Source organism: Cydia amplana, chromosome 1, assembly GCF_948474715.1.
Source record: "Cydia amplana chromosome 1, ilCydAmpl1.1, whole genome shotgun sequence".
Taxonomy (NCBI): Eukaryota; Metazoa; Arthropoda; class Insecta; order Lepidoptera; family Tortricidae; genus Cydia; species Cydia amplana.
In genome coordinates this window covers 29,841,622-29,869,584 of record NC_086069.1, presented here as the reverse complement: position 1 = coordinate 29,869,584, position 27,963 = coordinate 29,841,622, and the positions used below count along the sequence as shown (strand labels likewise).

The window sequence follows — 27,963 nt, the reverse complement described above, 5'->3', positions numbered from 1 at the left end:
GTGAAAAACAAGTTTTTTTGTCTAATTATCGTTTAAAACTCAATCGATCGGCAATAACGCGGGCACATAAAACAAAAAACTTCTTTTTTCACTCATAAAACTCCTTAAACCTAATAAGAGCTAAACAAAAACAAGTGCGAGTCGGACTCGCATTCCAAGGGTTCCGTATATTAAGTCCGTCTCACGCTTGACTGCACATTTCTTATAGATTTTCCTGACATATATAGGTAAAGAACTACTTTGTGTATTTTTTTCAAAATTTTAGATCCAGTAGTTTCGGAGAAGGTGGGCGGAGAATGATCATTTTTTGCCTATTTTCATGAATAACTGCTGAACTATTAATCCTAAAATTATAAAAAAAAAAATTATTTGAGATTCTTACAATGAGCTCTTTTATTTGATATGTAACACTATATAGTTTAAAAAACATTATTTTTTAATTTTTTCATTTACCCCCCCCCCCCAAAAATGGCTACCGTATTTCAAATTCTCTAAAATAAATTTTATTTACGTTACACGTCCATCTTTGGGTCACAAATTTACATTAGTGTGCCAAATTTACATATGTGTGCCAAATTTCAACTGAATTGGTCCAGTAGTTTCGGAGAAAATAGACTGTGACAGACGGACGGACAGACAGACAGACGCACGAAGAATTATATGTATATGCACTTACCCCAACGCACCTCTCGTTCTACGCTGCGCGGGGTTCATTGCCGCTCCTACCGCCGTAAGTGTAAGTACAACTACATCATCAAGGCTACGATCGAAGATAATCAGTTCAGCACTGAAATAATAGCGGTGGAATGCCAGTATAATATTTAATTATTTATTTTAATTTTATAAATTTAATAGCAAAATAAATAGCGAATATACGATACTCGTACAAGTAAATCTGTAAAGATCTTAGGGGTACATCAGCCGACATATATTTTTAAATTTTATTTTGTCCGCCTTAAATAAATTTCCACCCTGCCGAAACTTTATTTATTTAAAATTCTAATTGAATTGATTTTTCGCCTTATGAATAACCGTATAGAGTAGTAAATAAAATTTTACATCTGACTTAATGACATCTGGGTTTATTCGGTTTAACTTAACTTTACAAAGATGGAGACATGAGGCGCAAGATAGAGACAAATGGAGACAACTGGAGGAGGCCTTCACCCTAAGAGGGGTCCTTACATAATTTAGATTAATAGATAATAGTAAATAATTTTTTAATTTAATTTTCATTATATTAACAAATGATATACCTAAGTGATAATTTAACTGTTGATAAAATAACTAATAATGAATGCATGCAAAATTATGTACTTCAAATAAGGAATTAAAAGGCTTTTTATTTTTATTTTATTTATTTATTTATAACTTTACAAAACGCGTATCTCGACAAAGCCGTAATATGCAGAAAATAGTTAACAATCAAATGAATTAAATTAGAATTTAAATACGTCACGTGTGACATGAACAGACAAGGAGAGCAAGATTTAATGTATTGTTTCTCTTTCTTCTTTCAATGGAACGTTTTTACAGTTTCTGTTCCTCAAAAGAGGTCAGTGGTTATCACTAAACTCAAAACGCTATCTTAAAAAAACTTGATGGGTCAATGACCTGTCCCAGTAAAGTGAGGTAGTGTGCGTGAAGTGCGCTTGTGTGTGAAATGGGGTAAATTGACAGAATCTGAAAATTTACCCACCTCTACTGTCGCCTTAAGCAGTTTTTTATGAAAATTACTAGAGTTAGACCAAGATAATTCTGCAACGATTTTGATAAGTTGATAACACACGCAGTGCAAGTGTTATTTTAAACGTCAAAACTTTTATGAAATTATGACGTATGCTATCAAAATCATTGCAGAATTTTCTTGGTCTAACTATATTCATTCACCAGTCAAGCTAACATGTAGACACAGGGTCAACCAAAAACGCGAGCGCAGCGAGCGCGAAATTTTTTGTTAACAATATCGCAAGGCCGGGTACCGATCTTCACCTGGGCCGAAAAGTCCGAAGTGCCCCATTGAGGCGAACTTTCATGCGAAGTCAAAGCCGTGCTTAAGGCTTCAGGATAAGTAGTTGAACACAGACTCCAACCAATGTCCATTGTATTCAAAAGCGAGACCGCAGGCCGAGCATGGCGCAGCGAGGCCAAAGGCTAAGCTGAAGTAACATGTGGAACACAAACCAATGGTAAATTGAGGTAAAAAGTGAGGCTAGTTTTCTTATTATTATCTTGCCCAGGGCCCAGTAACATGCGACAGTGCTATCTCATTCACTTATAGGTATTGACAGCCTCTTAAGACTGCGTCAACCGTCCAGTGGCGCCCTCATTAGTGGAATTGTGTTTTATAATAAACCAATTAATGTCTGTACCTAATATACATGAATCAGTATATGTAGGTATTAATATTGTTGTCCTACTTATTCCCCAACTTTTGGTCTTTGTCCGAAGTACCATTTCGTAAGTTTCGGCCCGGCCGAAAGGTTCGGCCGTTTTTTGGCCGAAACCGAAACTACAGCCGAAACATGATTTTTTGGCCGAAACTGGCCGAAACCGAAACCGAAACCGAACCTTCGGTCGGACACTACTCAAAACCATCGTCGCAATCACTACAGCATCAGCTCGCCTTTAGAGAGTGTCGGTACCGACCAGTTGTTCGCCGTGCAGAGACAGGTGAGGGCTTTCGATTGATTCGCTTTCACTGGCATTACATTGTTCAATTTCTCTCCAAATACAATTTCCCTACTTTATAACACTTTAAACTCTCGCGTTTTGTACACATATTTAATTACACAAACGGGTCTACCGCGATATCATTTCATTGTTTTTACCTTTAATTCCGACGTTTCAGCTGAGTTGCACTAGCTGTGGTCACGGAAAGACTACTTTCCTACTTTAATTTCCATATTTTAATCTGAAAAGTACTTTATACGAATACGTAATCATATCAAACACTTTTCAAAACTAGAACTGATAAGGTTAAGATCTATTACTTTATTTATTACCTTTGCATGGTGTTTTAAAAGCAAAAAACGAAAGATATGTGGCCAGGTCTTATATTCTCGCAGTAATGGATGGCTTCGCATGAGGGAATGAGAAATACTGCCTGAATAATGCGCTTTATTATTACACAATTAAACCTGCGATGGCAAGGGGCAGTTGAAAAGTGATTTGCAGAATTTTAGAAAAGAATACTCTAAAATTTAAAGATTGGCAAGAAATTATAACTTAATGTTAGTTTATTTTTGGACAATAAATATTTATTAGGGTTGCATTCATTTGGTTTATACATATGTATGGATTTGATTTGTTATGTTTTATAGTAGTAAAGATTGTTTAAATAATTAAAATTATGTGTAGTGGGTGGTGGTGAAAATGTGATGTCTATCCCAAACTTTTTTATACACTTTTCGTCGGGTAGTTGCACAAATTTCTGTTTTGACATTTTGCTGGGACATCAGTTAGCCGCGACCACAACCAATGAAACCTGTGTCAAAACGTCGGTAAATAAAGGTAATAAAATAAATTCGCGATAAACCCGTCTATAAATCTGAGTTAATATAAAGTTTGTTTAACCCTCGTGCCTTGAAATCTTCGCTACCCTCACTCGCTACCTAATCCTTTGCTTGCTGGGTATCAATATTGGCACTAAAACTTAGACAACAACTGTTCCCCTTGTATAAGAAATACCTTACTTTTGTTTTGTGATAGGTAGATTTTCTGCCCATCTGCCTAAAACGTTAGCAAAAGAAAGCCGCCAGGAAAAAAGTGGCAGAAAAAGGGTTGCAAATCTGCCTGAAACCGGAAACTTAAACTAACCGCCCCGCGGCAAGAAACCTGCAAACGGCTACTGTTCTTAATTTAAGGATAATAGTGGCCGCTATTTTACTATAAAGACGGTGTTCAGGCTTTTTTTATGTTGGCTGGAAGGCCACAACAGCGTACGGGGCACCGTGGCACGTTTAGTTAAGTAATTATTAAAATTACCCCAAATTATGGATCCCAAAGTATCTTCAGATTCTTTCATGTCATTTCGTACCTTGTCACAGTGACAATCAATATGAAAGTCGCTAGAGACCTCATACTATTGTCACTGTGACAAAGTACAAAATGGGTAGGAAATTAAATTATTTGACTGCACCTAAATATTATGTAGCAGTAAACATTCAAAAATACCTTAACACAGGCGTGGGCGTACCTACCTAGACAGCGCATATTTTGATACTTACATTTGTGAGAATCTTGACCACTGCAATAAAATTAATGATGGCTACTGTACGAGTAACTATTGTACAGTCACCATCAGATATATCGGAGCGGCCAAGGTGCTCACAAATATCTGAACACGCCTCTATTGTCAACGCGTTAGAGTGCTTGTTCTGATATTGTGACCACCTTGGCCGCTCCGATATATCTGATGGCGACTGTACTTTGTTTTGGCGCCGATACTGTATGTTACCTATACACCTAATGCAGGTAATTTGAACAACGCGTTAAATTTTCTTACATGTTCCAGTTCATTTGGTGTTGAGTGTTTAGCGCTCTTGTTGGCAGCAGCGTGTGTCCACGTCCGAAGAACGCTGAAAAACTCGGTTAGCTCACCGTTGCCAACCGCAGTCTAGCGTTTACTAACAGTATGCCAATTTACTTTAAACCTTCAATGAATTAAAATCTTCATTATGAACTCACGTTTTAATCAAAATATAAGTTGAATTGGCCTCGCGTGACCTACTTATATCGATAACACTATTTACTCCCGCGTCACTATACGATAAAACTTTTGGTTGTTTCATACATGTTGGCAGTTCTGATATGAATATTTTCTATAGGAGAGTCAATTTTATTTTTCGCAAATTGGGTGTTGGTCCTATATTAAAGGTGCTTACTATGAAATTTATATTCACATCGTAAAATATTTCAGTTTATTAATAAAACGCCCTGTATCGACCAACTTTATACAACACCATTTTTTCATTCGTTTCGATAATTCTATTGTTGGAAAAGACTTCATAATAGGTACCCCTACTCGCATGGCAGACTTATTTTAAAGCATTTATGTAAAATGCCGTAAAAAGGTGGAGCGTGATTAGGTGGCAAATATTTGTTTCTTAAGTTTTTAAGTAATTTACTGCTTTTCACTGATCTACTGTGCCACAAACCGGGTAAGTTGCAGTATAATAAACATTTAAAAATACGGTCCCGCCCGATCAGGCCACAGATTGTGGATTATATTTCACTGACCACAGCTCCAAACAAAGCTAGCGCTACGTGATCGCGTCGCGGTTCCAGAAACGAGAGCGGCTTTGTTTTCTTACTTGGAGGTGTTTCCTAAATTGTTTAGTTTTAGACGTAAAGTGAATTTGGGAGTAGGTTAGAGAAGATATTGAAATATTTAAAAAATATATAACTATTAAACGTTTTAAATAAAAAATAATACGTAGCTACGCATAAAAGATGTACAGGTAACGGGTCAGATTATGCGACAAAATATATATCATTCTCTAATAGCTTAACGAAAAGAAATATGTAGGATAATCATACTGTATGAGATACTTTTGATTTCGAACTGTAGAAATTTATCTCTATTTGGAAAAGTATTCCATGGTGGCAAATACTTTTCTCCTGACTGTACGTACGTGTACACGGTTTATGAAGAAATCTCGAGCGCGAATTAAACTAGGTAACGATTTAGGATCGTGATTACAATGTATAAAATAAAATATAAACTGCTTTATTAAGTCATGCTATTTGCATACAAATCTGCGTTTAAATAAATTATGTCTATAAAACAGAAATAGAAACATTATTAAAAGACCATAGAACATGCAAACACCTTAATCGAATACAATTCTGAAAAATCAGAACTATTATTTCAATATGACTCTTAACGTCCACGCAATACTGTTATGAGATTTTTATTTTAAAGAGCATAATGTTAATGTAAAGCCATATTTAAAAGTCACGTAATACAGCCACTTAAAGTGTAAGTTAACGCTTCTCAGGCACGATAAAACTTCGCCGTTAAAAATTCACTTTATTTGGTTTAAAAGCTTTTTACGGTTGTTTTCAACTTCTATTGACCATAATTAGACGCTAACGCGACGCGATACAATGTAGGTAGTTCCAGCTGTAATGGCGGCTGAGTGTGAAAATGGGTATGAAGTACTTGTTATTACAATAATTATATGCTGCAGTGCACTTCTAGAAAAAGTATAATGTCTAAAACAGCGTCACCAGCCTGCAGAGGCGGAGATTTTCACTGACTTGCTTATTGCGAATCTATTGTTTTAATATAACAAAACATGTATTTGTATACTTTTGTCTAACCAGAAGGCCAATTTAAACTTATATGACTTCAAAATGACGTCTATTGGCATCACTTTGAAGTTTAATACCCGAACGTCTCACTTACAACCGAAATGCATGATAACAAGTACTCATTCAAAAAAACACACATTCCATGTCATTACGACCGAAATGCTCGCATGAATGACAACACATCATTTGAATTACAAATTGTACCGTTTGAATCGGCCTCCAAGATAACCTTTATTGTTCATAATTAACTTTAAAGCATCGCTCTAAAAATGATATTATCAAAAATGAATAACGAGGGAAGTCTGAATACTGCTGACAACTGTATAATTTTAAACTACTAACTTTCAATTGCTAAAAGTTCAATTCAAAACAAAACCGTTTAAAATATCTAGAATCATTAATGAGAAAAAATCGCTAAGTCGGCTCTTCACTGGAAGAAAGTTTCCTTCCTGCCATCGTTGAAAAGATGCAGCCTTGCGTTGAAATATCTAAAAACGCCTTAAATACCCTAACTAGTTCAAATCAAAACTAACCTTAATACGTTTTCGATAAGGTTGTTATTAGGCGATGCTCCCGCTCACTTATACCGTTTCCTTGTGGATGAGAAAATTCCCTTTCAGGTTTACTCCCGTGCGCGAAATTAGTTCCAAGTGAATGTCAGGAGATATAATAGTTGGTTCAATCCGTCTGTCGGCTCCGTCATAAAACTTGGAGTTGCAGTTCAACTTTAGTTCCAGCTAGTTCGTTTTTAGGAATATTATCGTTAAGTTTGAATGAGTTGAAAGTCTGACTAACCTTATCAAATCTAAAGTGATGGGGTTTTTGGAGTTTAAATGCTCTTATTAGATTTATGGAAATTCAAGCACGGGAGCTGCCAAATATCTGTAGGTATCTCTGACGACGTAACATGACTCTATAAAGCGTTCAACTGATCATGTTTAGCTATTTTAAACGTCCTTTATGGTTTAGGTTAACTAGATATAACTATATACTATCTATCTAGATAGAATACTCTTTATTGGCATACCTCAGTAAATTTACAGCTCACAGAAAACAATTGATAAAAGATACAGGTAGACAACAGGCGGTCTTATCGCTGAAGAGCGATCTTTTCCAGATAACATTTGAATAGCGGCAACAAATCATTTAATCAAACAGAGTTAGTTTCGTTGTTTTTGGTGGTGACTTTGAAATGAAGTGAAAGTGGTGCGTGAGATGCGCACCAATTTGGTGAATTGACACTTTCACTACACACCACTTATACGATAGTCAATATCGTATCATATCAGTTCAACGTGATTATAAATCAATACATTGCAATATTCCTGTTAGTATTTATGTTTAAATTCCACTAGCGACCCGCCCCTGCTTCACACGGGTTACACTAAACCTTAACAAATTATACACCTAAACCTTTTCCAAGAATCATTCTAATGATTAGTGAAAACTGCATGAAAATCCGTTCAGTAGTTTTCAAGTTTATCACGAACATACATGCGCACAAACAGACAGACCCGGCGGGAGACTTTGTTTTATAAGGTGTAGTGGTACATTGTTTTATTTAAAGATAACGTACGCCTCAGTGAAACCTTGTATTGTCTCTTTAACCCAGCTAACTAATATTATCTCAAAAATGACGTTGAAGTCGCATTCAGTAGATTTTATTCAGCTGTCTTAGCGCTGTGGGGCCTGCGGGAGAATTGCATTATCACCGTTTTAATTAGGCTCACAAAGAACTGCTTTCAGAGAGGTACGCTGGAGTTTGGTATTTGTGGGTTGATGAATGTTGTGTGGATTATCAATTTTGTTTGCTTAGTCAGTAAATATGCAAATACTGGCTGTTTTGAAGTATGAAAATGATTCTTACATATAGTGTGTCAAGGGACTGTCTTATTTCAAACATAGACAGAGAGATTCATACTATCCTCGTCTTACACTAGTACTAGCACCCAAAAGAAAAGGATGAGTATAGTTTTTTTTGTTCCTATTTACTGACAAATTGGTTTGACCATCTATAGGTGACTCCTCGAAAGAAGTTCACTCTCAGTTCACAAGTCGAAATAACCCAAAGAAGTTACGTTTTTTTTATAAAAAAAAAGTGTAAATTTTTTTCTAGAAACGCCCAGCTATTACATAAAATACGTAGATATTTTTAGATTTAGTCGCTTTTTCTTTAGTATACGTCCTCTTTAATAAAATAGTTGTAAAGACGAAGCTAATGCTTTGAAACATGTGAACAACGCGTTCAATTGACTCTTATTTATTTATTTCGTCTGCAACATTATTACACAGGCATGACAGTAACCAATTAAAGGGGTTAGACCAAACCACTAGTTTTAAAAACAGTTTTAATTGTACATTGTTTGAGGCTGACCGCTGGTTAAAAGAACTTTAAATTTTGTTTAACTTCAACGCAACATTGCAGTATCTGTGCCTACTATTTCAAAACGCTCTAAGTCCCTCTAGCTTTGACTAAACTTTGGTCATTTTTCGACCACTAGCTATATAGTTTCCCACAGTTTTAAAATGACGCAACTCCTTTAAAGTTCTAGTCGAAATACGTTGTTTTGAAGCTGAAGCCAGCATAGGCGTGGCAGTGGCCGATTACAGGGGCTTAGATAACGGTCGGTCGGAAATAAAAGCCGGGTAACTGCTAATTAGGAGGCTAGTCGATGCAAATCGTTAGCTCACTGTCACAATCTCCTATCTCAATTTATTTGCAACAGGAAACAAACCTAAACCAGCGACATATAAAGTTAAAATTCAAACGGAAGAGAAGTTAGATAGGAGGGTGGGGAAGCGATGTAAATTCGACCACCGCGTAAATTAGAGGCAGTAGCTAATTTTGAGTAGCAATGCTACTTATTTGCGCGCTCAGGATCTCTTTAGCTAGCTAAAATGCGTAGGAGTAATGACTACGTGTTTAGTCTACCTGAACCGGTTTTTTTAATTAATTCTTAGTTAAATACACTGCAGGTTGCAGAATATACGTTTCTAAGATGAAGGGTTGTACGTTATGTAAAGAAGAAGTAGAAAAACTTCTATATAAATTTGAAACTGAAAAAGCGGCCAAGTGCGAGTCGGACTCGACCATGAAGGGTTCCGTATTTAGGGGATTTATGGCGTATTAAAAAAAACTACTTATTAGATCTCGTTCAAACCAATTTTCGGTGGAAGTTTGCATGGTAATGTACTTCATATATTTTTTTTAGTTTTATCATTCTCTTATTTTATAATTTACAGGGGGGGGGGGACACATTTTACCACTTTGGAAGGTGTCTCTCGCGCAAACTATTCAGTTTAGAAAAAAATGATATATTAGAAACCTCAATATCATTTTTGAAGACCTATCCATAGATACCCCACACGTATGGGTGATGAAAAAAAAATTATTGATTTTCAGTTCTAAGTATGAGTAACCCCAAAAAAAAACTACTTACTAGATCTCGTTCAAACCAATTTTCAGTGGAAGTTTGCATGGTAATGTACATCATATATTTTTTTTTAATTTTATCATTCTCTTATTTTAGAAGTTACAGGGGGGGGGGGACACACACATTTTACCACTTTGGAAGTGTCTCTCGCGCAAACTATTCAGTGTAGAAAAAAATGATATTAGAGACCTCAATATCATTTTTGAAGACCTATCCATAGATACCCCACACGTATGGGTTTGATGAAAAAAAAAATGTTGAGTTTCAGTTCTAAGTATGGGGAACCCCCAAAATTTATTGTTTTTTTTTTCTATTTTTGTGTGAAAATCTTAATGCGGTTCACAGAATACATCTACGTACCAAGTTTCAATAGTATAGTTCTTATAGTTTCGGAAAAAAGTGGCTGTGACATACGGACGGACAGACCGACAGACTTGACGAATTCATAAGGGTTCCGTTTTTTGCCATTTGGCTACGGAACCCTAAAAAGGACTTAAAGGAAAGGAAAATCGTGCACCAATCTCTTTTGCTATATCGTAATTCCGTAAGGATCCGTCACTCATTTTATCAAGGAAATTGATAGATACAGCCGGGCTAGCACATGATTGGCGCGCAAGTATCTCGTGGCGAGATACGTACACTACCCGTCCCTCTTTTATTAACATAGTTAGAAAAAAAACGGGTAGTCTACACCAGTCAGACACCGCAACAACCAGTAAAGCAGCTGCAGTTGACATCCTAACGTCAGAATAAGAATAAAAAAAAATACTATCGGTAGAGAATATAAATGTGCCATACATTTACAAATAAGAAGTCCTCATACAACAACTTTTACATTTTTAAAACGGCTACGCCAAAGCAAGCAAAATAACCTAAGTATCCCAAACTTGTGTACAAAAGAAGCATATCCATTACCTTTGTAACCGGACTGCAACAGGAATAAATCGCTCCGCAGCTTCCGGCAGCCATCTTGGATTGCTCTAACGGGTTCATTTCCTGCGCCTATACGTTTCCGGTCCGTTCGATGCTGCCAAGTCATATTTTCTAAACACTGCCATAAGTTAGTTCTTTATATTAAACAGAAACCTTTCTTACGAAAGCTCTGTAATGTTAGCTTTCCTAATATATAGTTTGGACAGTGACTCATTTCAAACATAGATAAAGAGAATCATACTGTCTTTATCTTACTTTAGTACTAGCATAAAAAAGGGATAAGTATTTATTTTCTTGTTAAAACTGAAAAATTGGGTTTGCCAGAAGTAGGAGCGGTCAAATTTCAAAATTCACCGCTCAGTTGTTCCGAAATGTCGCAAGTTCTAATCTTGTCAGAAGCTGTAATGTTTTGCATTTCCACTTAAATTTTAAAATTGGTAGTACAGTTGAGGTCGAGGATCTTTAAATTATTCGCCTTAGGTATTATAAAAAATTGTTTCTTTTTTCTCTATAAAATAAAAATAACTTATTAACTAAGTAGGTATACGCCTATCTATGATATTGTTACCTAAGACTATCTTCCACTCCATATTCTTTGGTGTCCGCTTACTTATGTATTTATTATTACTTGTTTCCTGCATAGTAAGTATAAAAAACATTAAACAGTTCGTCTGTCACCGCTTTTATACCGTGATCGAATAGACACACATTTGAAAATATTGGAATAGCAACATATGCGACCACAATTGTTATTCCGAAAGCCGATTGACCCAAAGAGATTTGAATATTCAATAACATAGGCAATAAAAATAGATTGAATACCCCAACACAAATATATACAACATCGACTAGTCGTATAGCATAAGCGGGATAGTTTACCGTTTACCAAGCGACGCGTTAAATCCTGAAGTGACATTTAATCTTTTTAAATTATTGTTGATATACTCGTATTATGTTATGAGGTAGGTACTTACATGGATCTGTATCCGCACGTACGGATGTGCCGTGGGAAACTTTCCGAATTTGCGAAATTTCCAATTGGTAAAATTTCGGAGCTTCTCGTATTTTACTATAAGAATTTAAATTTTCTATTTCCAAAATGGAAGTTTTCTTTGTCTTTTGTGAAATTTTCCATCTCGCGTATATTTACACTGCCTCAGGGTGCGTGCAGAGGACGACATTCGCTAGGTGTACCTACCCCTTACATTCCATCAAATTGTCAAAAGGGACTCTACGTGTTGCCTTCTGCTCTGCGCACGCTTGCCTGTTTGAGCGGCATTCAAATTTTGAATAAGTATGATAAATTTATGTTTATTCATATTTACGCATCACACTTAAGCTTAATAGGTTTAAAGTAATATCATAATTATCAAATAATACCAATAGCAGATGTAAAATCTGAATGCCGCCTCTGTAATCCCGTTGGGAGCCATTCCGCGATCAATTAATATCAACTTTTTGTATTGTTATTTAAATTGGATGCTGGTCGGATGATATATTATTATCTGCTTTTACACTTATATTTCAGGATTGCAATGGGTTTACGTTCATTATAATAAGCGGAAAGATAAATTTTATTTCGATTCGTGTGCGAGCTGCAAAACTTTAAAATCGTATTGGTATTTTATTTTCATAAGGCAAATTGGTCATAAACTACAATTTTGTCGGAGGGGTGCTGACCTGCAGTGAGTACGGCCGTACATTCATTGCAAAATTAGGCTACGTTAGCCACCTGATAGCTCACCATGGTCGCTCTCACTAACCAGTAGAAACTCACCACCTTATTCATAAAACTTTACGGGCCTGATTTAGTTAAATTATATTTTATCCCTTTCTTACAAATACAAAATACAAATAATAATATTAATATAAGTCAAAATGACAGAAGTACAAACGATTATTAGCAAATTGAGGTTTGTAGGGCGTTTATGTATAAGGGGGTCAGTCGCCGAGGCAGAAACCAGACAGGACAGGGTGACCAATTATGGATTTGTAATACATTGTGCATGTGTAAGTTGTTTATCATGTTCCTGGCTCTGTTCCCTACTATTTGCTAACGGTTCATGGGAGCCTGAGGACTGTTCAACTATTAATCCTAAGAATTTATTTACCAACCACATTTGAACCTGGTTTTCTTTCCCAGGGTGCGCCTTCCTGACTTACTTCAACCCGGAGAGCGCGTCGAGCGCGCAGTCGGCACTCCATGAGAAACGAACGCTACCAGGGGTAAGTGTTATATGACCACTATAGTCTATATGACTCTGGGAGTCTGGACCCGATTCGGATTTTGAACTAGACATCTATTAGATGTCTATTAGACATCATCAAGATACGGTAACGATATTTTTAAGATTTAGCCTGTCAAAAGTGTCAAATTTGACATTTCCGCGATTCTGGAGATACTCTTGAACGATTTCCACAATGTCTAAAACGTCTCGTTATGTATTTTTAGATCTCAAAACGATTTTGAAACGATCTTAATACGATTATTTAACGTAAAAGTGACATACATTGGTTGCCCGCATTGAGCTGCAAAAGATATCTAGTTGAAATCTAAACTACCAGGTATCTAGTACATGTATATAGAATCGCTCTCTTCTCTAGAACGGATTTTGTTTTCCGAATACCGCGGTCTTACATAAGTTTATTATCACTAGACTTATATAGACCGGGATATGAACCGTGATTACCTTTAGTATTGTTTTCAAGCTCCCGATATTTTGACGCAGTTACATGCATCTTGTTCACGGGTAACGCGCCGGGTGCGGTCTATATAAGTCTAGTGAAACTAACCGTGAGTCATTCAAAACTGTTAAGTTTAGTATCGTTTTTGTATGTTGAAACGACGAGTAAATATATACTTGTAACATTTATATAAAACTTGTACAGCACAATCAATTATGTACCTACATTTCTAACATTTTAACGGAGCCACGCCGTTTTGTCGACTAAATAACTAGTGTTTAGTTTAAAGTTTATAAAATACATATGTATGTTAGTCTGTAAGGTATTTGTAATATGGGCCTTGTCGCCTGAATTAAACTTCTAAATAAATAAATAAATAATTTCGATATTACGTTATACTTATGTATTTCAACGTTTCGTTTTAAAAGCCATTCAATTCAATTCAATTCAAATATTTATTAATAAAATACAATTTTACACACATTCAAGTTTTAATTGAACCCGTGACGACGAATGCTCTGTAATAGTCTGTATGGCTCGAAATCATTTGATACAAATAAGTAATAATCACCACCGTAACATCGCCAGGGTATAATTTGTGAAGTATCCGTTTAAAATACATATCGCGACAATTTCATTCACTTGAACATAATAACATGTTACACCCACTATAGTAAACATGTTAGCAGACTTGATGGTAAAATATCAAACTCATTACAATTTGGCTGACAAAAAAACTTTCGAGATTCACAATTAAAAATAACAAAATTATTAATGTAATTTAAAAGTGTTACAGAGTTAAACCTCCACTTTACTGCCCGTTTAGTATTTACTAAAGAATAGTGGTCTAAGTTTCGCCTATGAACATGCAGTGTTATGACCTATAGACCGTTTCAAATATTAACTAAGTATATCGACTATCAAGCCCCGCACAGGTGGTTCCAATTTAGGCGAAAGCTTTCCGCGGCCCGAAATAAAGTAATTGTTCTGAAAATTTAAGTGGACGTAAAAACACGACTGCGGACCCTATTTGACGTTTAAAACGTGACTATATAACTGCCGTATTCGAACTTCAAGATATTCACAAGAGACGACACGTACTAGATCCATTCTAGATACGTTATAGTTTAGATTTCAACTAGTTCTCTTTTGCAGCGCAATTCGGGCAACCAATGTCACTTTTACGATGGATCGTGTAAGATATCTATTAGATCTCTAAGTAATATCTTGTGGAAATCGTTCAAGAGTATCTCCAGAATCGCGGAAATGTCAAATTTGACAGGTTAGATCTTAAACATATCGTTATAGAATCTTGGAGATGTCTAAAAGATATCTAATAGATGTCTATTATAAAATCCGAATCGGGCCCATAGTGTTTTGACTCTTATGGCTATATTTTGAAGCCATTTCGTAAAATGGCTTCATCTATGTTAAAATATTGGAAAATAAATATGTATTTTGGAGACATAAAATATAAATCGAAATAGTAGGTACATTTTAATGCAAGTGCGGGAAACATGTCATTATAATACAGTCCCAAGATGTCTGTTATAATATGAGCCATAGGTGAATAAAACACACTGGATGTACAAAATAACAGTTGTTTAAGTACATCAAACGCCGCTTTTGCAAGAAAATCGCAACAAAATAAATATTGGTTATATTATAATGCGAATATGGCAGCGACCGGAACCGCTTACCGTAATCGAGGTTTTAATCGAGTTATTAAAACGCTTGTTTTGAGAAACCTCATAATTCGGATTAATTGTATCATCGGTTAAGCTTGTAAAAGATTATTCCGATATATAATTACAAGATTTATCTTAACATTCGTAGTTATTAGATCGGGTTTAGTTAAAATGTATAATTTCTTCGATACAACTAATTATTGAATTAATCAATTTTAAACTTTGGATAAGTTACGCTTAATATAGAAAACAAACTATATTAGTCTTAAGTATTATACAGATACAGTTTATTTTATTATTCAAAGAAGGTACATAATTCTACAACGTGATATAAATCTTATGCTACATAATGTAAGGTTAAAATTTGCAGTCCATTTATCCAAAATCAAACTAAGAAACTGCATTATTGACAACAATATATCACATCACATGGAGTGGTAAATACACACACAACCGACACAAGCCCTTAATTTCAGAATTAACCCTATCAAAAACCCTATCAAAACGATTAATTCTGTATTACAATGATATTATATAACCATAGATAGGTTATACTCATACTTGAGGTGCACATAAAATACTTCCATATTTATTTCTGTGCCTACGAAGAAATCTGTTATTTTTGATTAATTTTCTCATTCTATCCATCTTTGTCACACTCGTTGTTAAACATAAGGTCGTCTCTTTCTCTTTCGGTGTGCGGGAGCTCGTTAGCACGTGCACATTTCTCGCTTGTCCAGCCGCGACTAAAGGCAACTTGTCCAATTTGTCACAAGGTAAGCGCTTCAATTTTGGAACGCCTTTATCCTATCTTGAGTTATAAATCATTGCTGTATAAAGGTTAATAATCATAAGCTTAATTTAGTAATGAGATTAACTTCATACAAAATTAAGAGAATTAGATGTCCACGCAAACAAACAATTAATTGGCGATAGGCTTAATCCACATGAATGACTTAATTTTAAAGAGGGGTTTTCCGGTCCCTGGAATATATGGTTTACGGATCCATCTTTACTAATGTAACTCACTATGTCTGTTACCTTCATACGCCAAACCGCTGAACCGATTTAGATGATATTTGAGGCTCGGAGGACAGGATAAATCCTTATCATTTTTCCGCACTGACAAAGTTGCAAGCAGAAGCTTGTACAGGTATTGATTCCATCAATAAGGTGGAATGAACATTATAGCTCCCCAAGCCGATTCCAAGCCGGTCATCGTGGGGATTGCGACCAATACCCTTCTTGCCTCTCGGTCTCATGGAACCGTGACGATTGGCGTAAAATGAAGGAGGCCTACATCCGAAGGGTACAAAAGGACTATAAAGAGAGAAAGAGAGAGAGAGAAACATTAGATCTACGTGTATGTTCTTTGTTGGTCTCCAAGACATAATGTATACTTACCGTATACACCACTAGGGCCTTACCGTCATAATAGCGAAAATGACCAGCGCCTTGCGACGCGAATTATACCGCCATGAATAATGTATAATGGGCTCATACGCGGCCCGTTTTTTACCATTTGCCACTTAAACGTGACACTCACGGCTATTTATTTGTATTAAAATAAAGCTATTTGTGGGGACTGTATTCATTTATACTATTATTGCCGTGACACAACCAAACCATAGTCATCAAGTCAGGGGATACGATAGGCGACCAGCCATGTAATGCCATTTGATTCTATTTTTCAGAATCAAACGATTGTTAGACACAAACCTAGGCGAGGGCACGAAAAAACCCATAAAATAATTTACTTCATACATTTCATCACCTATTTGTAATTATTGTAAACTAAAAAAAAAACTTGGCAATAGTTCATTTGCTTCATGAGAATAAAATCAAAATTAATTCCTGGATTTAAATCGCAAAGTAATCGATCGTTAACTAAATAAACATCAAGTGAAACCCCAACGCAATGCCTTAAAAGCCTACGCGGCGTGAAGCTTAAGTGTTTTAATTTTTGATCTGAACCCTAATCTTCCCATAAACTCAAACTGGAGAGTTCCTCGTATTCACCCTGAATATAAATTGTGTCATTTCACGAAAACCCTAATGGAAAAGCAGATTAAATAATTCACGCGTAAGAAATTTTGAGGCCATAAAGGCATTCATAAATAATAAGGTTACACATCGCGCGCTTTCGAGAATGTATTTATATTTTTTCTATCCTCTGTCGCTTAAAATATTCCCTATACTGTAGGTGCAATGTATACCCTATAAATCATTGATAAAATTTCGCGTTGACAATGATTTATGAAGTTTAAGGAAAAAATTCAACAATGTTTTTGCGTTTAGATAACAAAGGTTAGGACTTTCCCGAATTGTTTTCGGCTTTTTTGGACACTCTACGTATAGAGAATTCCTGATAAAACAACAAGTTGACGTGGTGTTCGTTTATGTTGATTCTCGAACAGTTTTGGGTGAATTTATTATTTCTCCACGCATTTTTGGAGGCATTTTATATGGATATTTTTGCCAGAGGGCATATTGAGCCGGGGTGTAAAAGGTACTTGTTTATTTTATGTGCTATGGAAATACAATCTTCATATCAGTATTTTATTTTCAAATTTACATTTTTGCTAGCGATACTTACGCGAAATTAACGAAATCCATACAAAGATAATTTATACTGATAATGTTGCCAAGCTGATTTCTAACCTACAGAACCTAACCTAAGAAATCTGCTACCAATGATATAGCAGCTCACACTGGACTAAAATGAACGCTTTAAGGGCAAGTGGCATAAGCATTAATTAAAACAGTTGCTACCGTTATCAGACATTATCGGCGAGGTCGTACAGTCAGCAAATTAAACTTTTTTACGATGTGGGAAAAAACCGGCATATAACATGTATTGCTGGTAAGACCGTCATAGACGAATTTCACTCTGACTTGTCCGTACGTGTATTATTAGGGTGAGCGAGACGCCCGCGCGAATGACAGCTAACTGATTTGATTCAAATATCGGTTTGATGTCGGGTGCACGTTCGAATTGGCATGTAACCCGCTTTCTACTACTACCTACCGTGTTCTGCTACCGACCATGTAAGGATTGCAATCGCGCACAGCCCTATCCAGAGTGACTTAATTTACTAACAAAAATATGCAGATTGTATGCAAATTGCTGGTGTGTTTTTGCTTTAGAAAATCTACAGTTTTGCTGGCGGGCTTTTGGAAAGTAGCAGGTGAATGTTGCGGTGTGTTTTCGTTATGCACTAGGACTTTCCTGTGAGTTCACCTGCAGCAATATTCATATGATCTGATCACGTATATGTCTATCACGTAAGTATATGTATTTGAAACAAACTTTCCAAACACTTTGGTCTGACGTAACGGACCTAAGAAATAAGTAATACCTATTCTATTTTGTTTCTGACGGATTTTCTATTCTATTATTATATTTTGTTTGTTTAGATTATGAAAATACATTGATTATCTACTAAAATCTATCCACTAAAAGGGAATTTTGAATGGGAATTTAATGGAATCAGCAAGCAAGGGAGCCATATTATCAATTTTCTCACGCGGGTGAAGTTTCCCAAAAAGAAAATAATTTTGTTTCATACCGTTTATATACATAAAGTAAAGCGTACAAGTCAAAAAGTCTTGTTTATAACCAACCAAAAATTCCAAACAGTAAAGCTTGTAAAGATAACGTTTTATCATAAAACTTTTATATGCGGTTCCTCGTGATAATATTTTCATAGTAAAATTTGGCTTAGACATATCCTCGGGACATCTCTTGGGATCGCCTGAGCATACATATGTTATTCAACCGTTATTCAGCACTCCTGTCAAAAGCAGCGTCTCAAAAACGGTTACTATAAGAACTCTAGCTGAGTATGATTGTTAAGAGTATAGGGATCTAGTTACTCTAGTTATAAGCCAAAATATTATGTGAATAAGACAGTACGTGACCTTTGAAAAATCATAACAAATACGTGTTTTGTTTGCGTGAGAAACAAAAATGGTAGAGTTTTTTTATTATTTTGAATCGCCATCTGGCTGTTAGGAACGCTTTGGCATGTTACATATTGAATTTTGTCGCCGGGGAGATGGGACACGACGTGCTGTTTAACTGATTATGCCTAGGGGTTGTAATTGATATTACAAAAGCGACGGGGAATTATACAACGCACCGTAAATAAAAATATGAATGAAGAACGAAGAATAAAGACGGGATAAATTTTGCTGAGGTGTGGTTTTCTATTACAAAAATGAAGGGGAAAAAATGTACACAGCCGGGTTTAAAAAAAATACATAATATGAACTCAATTTCCTCATCATATATAAATAATGATAAAGTGTGAAAATGCAAATGGAAGTATCATTCTCACTCACCCTTACCTAAAAATAATTTGTTAATAATTTTAAAAGGTTGATAATATTACCACTGTCAATAAAATGTAACTATATCTTTTGATCACAAAAAATAATGGTAAGTTATAAGAGCAGATATACTTAAAATATTATGAGCAACTATTTAAGTATTTTGCTGTCAAATCCTTACATAACAATCATGTACAGCAAAAGTGCATTCTACTTTATGAATGACTTCCATTCATATCTTTTTTTCTAAGCTGAATGATTAAGTCCTTAGTAAAATGTACTATTTTTGACCCATTTATTAATCCAGATTAATTTACAGACCAAATGAAATATTCTCAGAGACAGTCGCAATAAAACGTATACGTTAAATTTTCAAACCAAAAAGCGTAACACTCCACATGTGCCTCTAAATCACGCACTTGGCACGAAACGCAGCTGAATTGAAAAATGTAAATGATACGAATAAAGCCGGTATAAGACCGCTATGCGACTAAACGCAGCTAATAAGTCATGGGACTGGAAGGCGTCCAAAGCAACAGGTATATGCGTAAGTTAACTGATTGTTGGTAGGTTTTATGCCTTTGTAATAGGGTTTAAGATTGGTTAGCGGGTTCTGTCAATTTGTGGGATGTGTTGTGGTGTGGTTGGGTGCAGGATGCCAAATTGTTTATTGATTGTTAAAATGGTTAGTGTGGCTTATAGTTATTATTTGACAGGTATAAGTCATCAAAGTGATCAAGGGTGGCATTTAAATTATAAAAATCTGAAATATACAGAAGTCCTATTAGAATTTTACACGTTTAGCTACATTTCATATCAGCATGTTATTTAAGCCCCTTCGTTATTATCATTTCTTTGATTGTAGGTAGCTCATAGGTAGGTATAATACGAGTATATATGTAAAACCAATTAAATTAAAGCATCATTGGTTGTACATGTCCAACGAACTGGAATATGTATAAAAGTCTCAAAAGTGCGTAGGTAATTGAATTTTGCTTAGATATAAAACCGAGTGAGCCCCAAGACGTGATTTTTTTTCAGTTGGCTCATTTCTCACTCAAACTTTAAAACATCGCATAAATAAACCAAACCTGCATTTCTTATGCAACGCGCCAAGCCCAAAAGCATTGCTTTATCTCTTCTTCAAAATCTTAAACCAACTCTCATTCAATCTTCCAAATTGAACTTTATTTCTTTAATCATAAGGTTGGTTTTGCAATGATATGGTGGTGTTGAGTAAGAGATTGCCACGTTAAATAGATAACGTTCGTCTTCGTACTGCATTTGTTTTCGCGTCCCTCAGGATTTGTCGAGAATTAGAATAACATTGTATTGCTCTAACGTTGCTGCTGTACGTGCTTACCGACTATGGATAAGTTGCTGTTAGTTAATTAAAATGTAGCAAAATAAAATGTTTTCAGCTAATACGATATATTGTAATTTTGCTTTCATTTTAAAAGCGTCAATACTAGCCTAGGTCACTTAATTTGTTAAAAAGTAGGTAACTATTGCTAAATATTTTGTCTAAATAAAGCTAACTAAGTAGGTACATATTATTATGTATATGATTCTTATGCAGGAGTTTGTAAGTAGGTAAAAAGTAAGGTTATTTATAATCAACACTAAATAGGCGTGTTAAAGTTAGAGATGAAATTAAAATGTTCTTAATTCTAACCCAGGCATCCTCCCGGTGTTTTTAAATGAAAAATCATTTAATGGTTTCAGCTTAAGGTATTTCATTCTTATTTCATCCTTCTTAAAACCATAAAAGACTAATTTCAACATAAAACACAAAACAGAGATCATTCATATAAATTAACACCTTCAAGCTCGCACCGCCGAGTTCATTATAAATCTGTAAAAAGTTCCGTAGAAATTATAAAACAAACTAACATACATGTATGTTTGAGCTCATGACTCGTGCGCCATAACTCGCTTCCTCTTGAGGAACTCTATAGAGCTGGTGACTGTGATTTATGTATATTAAGTGTGATAACATACTTTATGGAATGTTGAAGAAGCAATTTAATCGCTAAAAGCTATGTTTTCCAGACACTTTCTTAATGTAATTGTATTGAAACTAAAGATATATTAATTATGAGGTATATGCCAAAATGCTAATAACTAGGAATACAGCATCAATGTTCATTATTCTATTAATAAATCTCCTACCTTAGTTATCATTCAAAGTGGAGATAAACAAAGAGCAATTCAGTAATTATCATTCTAAAAGTAATACCTACACGTATGTATGTTACAAAATAATTCGCATTGTAACAAACGAAATTATTCAATGACGTTCAGAAAATTGAATTTGCAATTAGGCTGCATGCGTTCAATTCAAAATTTAGAGTAGCAAATAGAAATGTAATTTAATATTATGCAGTAAACTTCAAATTATGAATATTAGGAGTGTAATTCTATAGGTCATTACGATAAAATAATTATATTGAAATAGGTTAATAATTTTGGGTTAGTGATTTAGAAAGACTAAATACATTTGATTTATGTATTTTCATAAAAGAAGGAGGTAAAATCGATGGTTAGATTTTAAAAATAGGCTACTCAACAGCTTGCTGCTTCGTAACTAGGATATTACAATAAGGGTAACATTCCATTTCTGGCCGCAGCTGCACTACTGGTACTGAACGCTAGTATATAGTAAAATGAACAGTAGTGCAGCTGCGGTTGGAAATGGACTGTCACCTTAAGGTAAAAAAATGTCTAAAGACCATCTGTCAGTCACTAAATAGATGTAACCAAGGGTCGTGATTCACATCACTCACTCGCACCGACAGCTCTATATAGATCTGTAGCAGCACCAAAGATTTGTGTTTAAAATTTGGTCTTATTATAGCTTTACGGTCGACTCGCACGTCAGACGGCAATGCGTCTTAAATCGACGCCGGCGCACGTTTCCTACATCGCGGGAAAATCGAGATTGGACGGGAATTCGCGAGTACCGGGATTTTGTGTTTTGTGAGTGTGTGTGTGTGCTTGTTACCATGGATTACGACTCGCTGGTGTATTCGCATATTGCGAATTATTATGATGATTTGGTGAGTTGTACTTTTGCATAAAAAAATTTAAATGTTGCCTATTACATGTAGGTTTTTTTGATAAGAGTAATTTATTGTTAAATATTAATTGGATCTATATAATAAAAAATCACTGTATGTAAGTAGGTAGTTAATAAAAACGATTTTTTAAGGATGCTATGTAAGACAATCACGTAGGTAGAACAGTTAATAAATTTACGTAGGTATCTACTTACGTGTAGGATATTATACCTACTGATTTTGCAAGTCAGTAGTTTACCGGTATTTATTAAAATATATCCAGATGCGTTGTTTAAAAAGCATCTACTTTTTGCACGGAACTATTGTTATATTTTAAGATCCCATCCAATATTTTCAAAACGTATTTTAAGACTTTTGCTTTAATGTAGTCTATTTTATATATGAACGATCAACCAACTCCAGAGCTGTAATAAATTTAGCAAATGTAAACATTGCGAAACACCGTGGACCGTGAAATACCGAATGGAAACCACACAAGTACTTACTCTGAAAACGGCCTAACTACAGTACCGTACCGACTGATCATTTAAGGTAAACGCGTACTAGTACTCGACATGCTAATGCCCAATAGATGACACCCTGCAATCACCTCTATTGACAATGACTTAAGTTTCAACATGACATGTACTGGTACCGCGTCGAGCACCTGTACGAGTACGTTTACCTTACAAAATTATAGAGTAAACATTCGAATGCTTATAGCCCTTTAAAGGATGACTCATGTTAGACCCGGACCGTAACCGAGCCGTGTCCGGGCCGGAGCTTCCGGCGCTTACTTGTCTATGACAGATGACAGGTGATCACGTGAAGCTTCCCATAGAAAATGAAGCTCCGGATGCTCCGGCCCGGACACGGCCTGGTCTAACGTGAGTCATCCTTAACCCTTCGATCGGCACGCCTATCTCGTCGTCTTGAATTTTGTCGGAATGCACGAAGGTTGATACTGGGTTAAGGCCGCGCCCGGTCAGTTGACGGTTTTGGCGGTTAAGGGTTAAGTTAAAACAGCTTTCATAGTCCTTACTGCCTTTAAGTAAGGTTGAATAGTTCAAATAATTGGAGGAGGGCCAGCATTCGCAAGACTTGATACTCACCGTCGGCCGTCGGTCCTCCGGTTCGCTTTTAAAATGCTTGAAACATTGAATTGGGGATTTCGATCTTGCCGCAGGCTTTGGCCGTCATATTATCATTACTTATACCACTTTAATGGCAAATAAGCTTACCGCCTGATGGTAGGCGATCACGATAGGAGCTTCAGAAATGGAGCCCCGCGTAGCTCAGGTAACGAGACAAAGATTTTCACTTTTCACGATATTATGTCTAGGATCTTACGATCAGCCGCCGATATTGATAATCATTAAGCACTTCATACTTTAGTTAAAATATTTACGTAATACTAGGAAACTGCTACTTTTGCATTATACAATCTTAATTTAAAATAATTTGTTTTAAATTATTAAACCATTCACACTAGCTGCCCCATTTTCTACGGCTCTAATTGTTACCCACTGACCACTAACTCATACACATACTAATTGTGTTAACTAATGGTCGTTGTGGAACTGCCTTTTCGGTAATATCTAGCTGCGATGGTTTCCCAATCTGTGCCATCGGCCAATTACCGTATTTTCGAATGCGATTGGGTAATGTGCATTGTTTGGAATTCCGTTAGTTTCGCGTAGTACCTACGGTTAGTTATAGTATCTAGTACGAACTTTGAACATAGAAATTTAGTGAAAATACGTGTACATCTCGCTTTTACTACAATACAGCAAAAGATAGCTGATAATCAAATAATTTTAGAATATAGTTAGCAACATAGTTTCAAGAGATTTCAAACCTTAGTCGGTTTATTTTTATTTTTGAAGTGAAAACTTCTTTAGCGGCGCTGTACACTTTTTGTGATGGCGAAAAAATGTTAAACTCGAGAGAGCGTAAGACATAAGACGTAAGACGTAACCCTCTCTTTCTACCGCGTGGCGAAAATGTATGCCTCTGAGTCTGCAGTTTCGTTTTTATTCACCAAAGAACTTTAGTCATAACGTATCATAATCAGGTCAATTATTTAAAACTGGACTTTTATATTAAGCAATAAAGCTCATTGTTCTAATCTTGTACGGGCTGAAATACGAGGATCTCACAGTTACATTCTAACTTTATATCACTCAAATATAATTCAATAAAGCTACATCTAGCAATAAAGTGAACTCTAGTACTGGTGAATAAAACTCTAAATATCATGACCAATATATTTAGATGCGAGGTCTGCAAGGTAACTTTACAATTTGTATTCGAATTTTAAACAATAAACGCTACTAAGCTCACTGACGAGCAATTTCGGAACCAAAGTTTTTCAATATAGAAAGGAGGATGGGTCAATTATACATAGTGCTGCAGACATTTTGGACTAGTCATTGAGTTTTCACTTCTGCCGGCACCCCCAGAGTGCAACCCGATGTTTTTTTTCACATAGTAACAGTAGTTCACGTAGAACGTAGAACAAACGTAAGTAGTACACTAAATCACTCTAGGTACAACTACAGTAAATCTAAAATCATAAACTGTTACAATGGAGCAAGAAGCGTGATTTATTTACAGACGGAAAGAAATATTCGAAACGTATCGTAAAGTTAAAAGCACACATATTTTTATGCTCTAGCATAGATGAGTCGCCTACTAGATGCCGCATATAAGAACTCGCGGTTCAAGAAGGATTTATTGATTAGATTTTTCAATGTGGTGTTAAATCAAAAATTTCTATGTCTATGTCTATGTCTATGTCTATGTCAATTGATTAATTTAGTAGCTGTACTCAGGTAAGTTTGGAACACTGCATTTTCGGATTAGGAGTGATTGGACCGGTATTCCAAAAAGTCGCAAGTTTGGCTCTTGCCCGAAGCGGTGAATTTTTGAACGTTGTAGGACTTAGGAGGAGGGGTAACATTAGTACGCACATAAGAGCATCTCTACTCTATGTGGTTACCACGAGTATTCGTTATCGCTTTGTTACTTTAATTTATTACAGTACAAGTTCGATTTTATTCGAAGTTCGAGATCTCGCTCTCGTGGCCTAATGCGATATCTGTAAGAGGTAGTCTATGCTCTAGATACCTGCCGCCGTTCTATCGGCGCTGGCGGTAAAACAAATAGTGGTGCTTTTAGAGCACGTGCGTAACGCGTGCGATTTGGATAAGCTATTATATGTATCACTATCACTACATAGTATAAAACAAAGTCGCTTCCCGCTGTATGTCTGTCCCTATGTATGCTTAGATCTTTAAAACTACGCAACGGATTTTGATGCGGTTTTTTTTAATAGATAGAGTGATTCAAGAGGAAGGTTCATGTATAATTTGTTAACCCGTGCAAAGCCGAGGCGGGTCGCTAGTTAAGTGGTATTATATGTCCCGGTATGTCCTGCAGTATGGTTTATTTGCTTTTTATGTCCATTGTATCTGTATACACCATATCAGCAGAGGGGGTATTTTCCCCACACTTACGTTCTTTTAATAACATCAGAAGTTTTATTTAATGTATCGGCATTTAATGTTCGCGAGGACCATTAAAGCTTACATACATACGATGTCAAAATGAAGTCAAAATGATTTGATAGGATATGTATACTTGTGTTGTATACGTATGGCAAATAAATGATTTGAATTTGAGTCATTTTGTTATCATTGTTATCATTCCCCGGGAGGCTCGCTCGCGCTAATCGAATATTCTTTTTCAAACACGATGGGTACGGTGACACATATGAATATTAATATAATTTTACGCGATTATGCGATTCGAGGTTATAAATTATGACCTTTGAATACAATTTATAACCTTGAATCGCATAATCGCGTATGACATCCTTCCTATCCTGTTTGTAACAATAACAAAATGCCATTATTTTGATATCGGAATGTACGGTCGAATAGCCTCCATGTCTTTGGTGCTTTGTGTAAGTTCCTTTATACCCAGTTTAATCTATACCAAGTATAAGCTTACGGGCTAGAGAAATTGCGTAACGTTCTAATATACCTTTGCGGGGAATCCGGAGAATGCGAAGCCCCAGATTGAAATTAAAGTCAAAGGGTCCGTCTAGGAGAGGCAATCTGCCGTGATGTGGGCAGGTAAGCGTGTCAGGTGGGTAGTCTTGGGCAGAGGGGGGTGGAGGGGGGGGGGCTGCCTCTGTGACGAGTACATACGGTTTAACCGGTTAACCCCGGGTTAGTGGGATGGTGCAAGTGGAGCTTATAATTTTGGTTGTCGCCGTTAATTTTAAATCTAGAATGATATTCTCCTTATGGGGATAAGCACCCTCCCACTAATCCGGGTTTAACCGGTTAAACCGTATGTACTCGTAACATGTAACCCTAAACACAGAATAAATAATAGTACTAGGTACAGAAGATTCACTCTCTAACAAAAAGCGGTGCGCGGCAACTAATATGGCTAGACACCAACATTTGCGTGGGCCGCATGTACACGACGAAATCACGGAGCTCATGAGCCACGCCTGCCCTAAACTCAAATAATTTTATATTGGTAAGATAACTTTACCTCATTTCTTTAATTTTTAAAGTTAATTATTTTCGAGGTTACCAAGTCTTTCATTATACATCCAATATATGCCATATCGCGTTCATCCAACTTGCATTACCAAATGCTAGCTCTATTTTAAGCCGGCGTATAGAATCGTAACTAATCCGTTCGGCAGAATCGAACCGGCAACGTTTGTTAGTGTTACTCCAAAAATAACCGCACTGTTATAACGCAGTTGGTTTACAAGTGTACATAAAATTTTAGTTGCTGAGCGATAGAAGTATTAAGGGTTTGTGGTTGATCGTTGATGATTGGTGTCTTAATCTTCTCAGAGACAAGAAGGCAAGGCACAAGGATACGTAATCTACGTATTTCTAAGATTTGATGTAAGTTTTTTTTATGGAAACCTTGCGTCCCGCTGAGTTTCTGGCGCCGGAATCATCTCGGTGCTGTGGTGCAAGATTAAAAGTATTAAAACCGGTGGTATTTAGTTTTTGATATTCATAAGTTCATTGTAATATGCCTAAACAGAATAATAAATACTTTGTTTCATAATATAATGAGCGTTTCAAACAACTACATTGGACACATTTTTTAAAAGTAAATTTTAATGAAATTTCTGGTGGTTTGGTAGTAGTCCCTCTACCAGCCAACTTATGATTATCATCAAAATGTCCTAACTGTCTTCTAAAAAAATACGTGGTATTAAAACGGCTGATGACGTAAAATTATCTTTTCTTATCTCTCTATATGTTTAACAATTAGGGCGTTATCCATTACAGAGACTGAATAAATGGCTAAACTTAGTTAACCAATACGCTTAAATACGCTATAAAACTAAAGAAACTGAACTAAAATACCAAAAATCTTAGGTTTCCAAATAACAAAATATATTATTACTTCCAGCCTCCAGCTTCTATGAAAGCCTATACCTCGCCAAATAGCAACTCACACAGAACACAC

At 35.9% G+C, this 27,963-nt stretch overlaps 1 protein-coding gene across 8 annotated transcripts in view; it reads left to right on the top strand.

The window, feature by feature from the left end:
* Positions 1-27,963, top strand: part of LOC134652179 (CUGBP Elav-like family member 4) — an 849,854-nt gene that overhangs the window by 134,193 nt on the left and 687,698 nt on the right. For 6 of the 8 annotated variants that reach the window (XM_063507352.1, XM_063507400.1, XM_063507387.1 and 3 more), the window contains one exon: positions 12,829-12,911. In XM_063507352.1, the coding sequence (XP_063363422.1) occupies positions 12,829-12,911 (83 nt within the window). Of the gene's footprint in view, positions 1-12,828; positions 12,912-22,180; positions 22,450-27,963 lie in introns of those variants that run through there. The other 2 variants (XM_063507380.1, XM_063507407.1) reach the window with 2 other exon arrangements.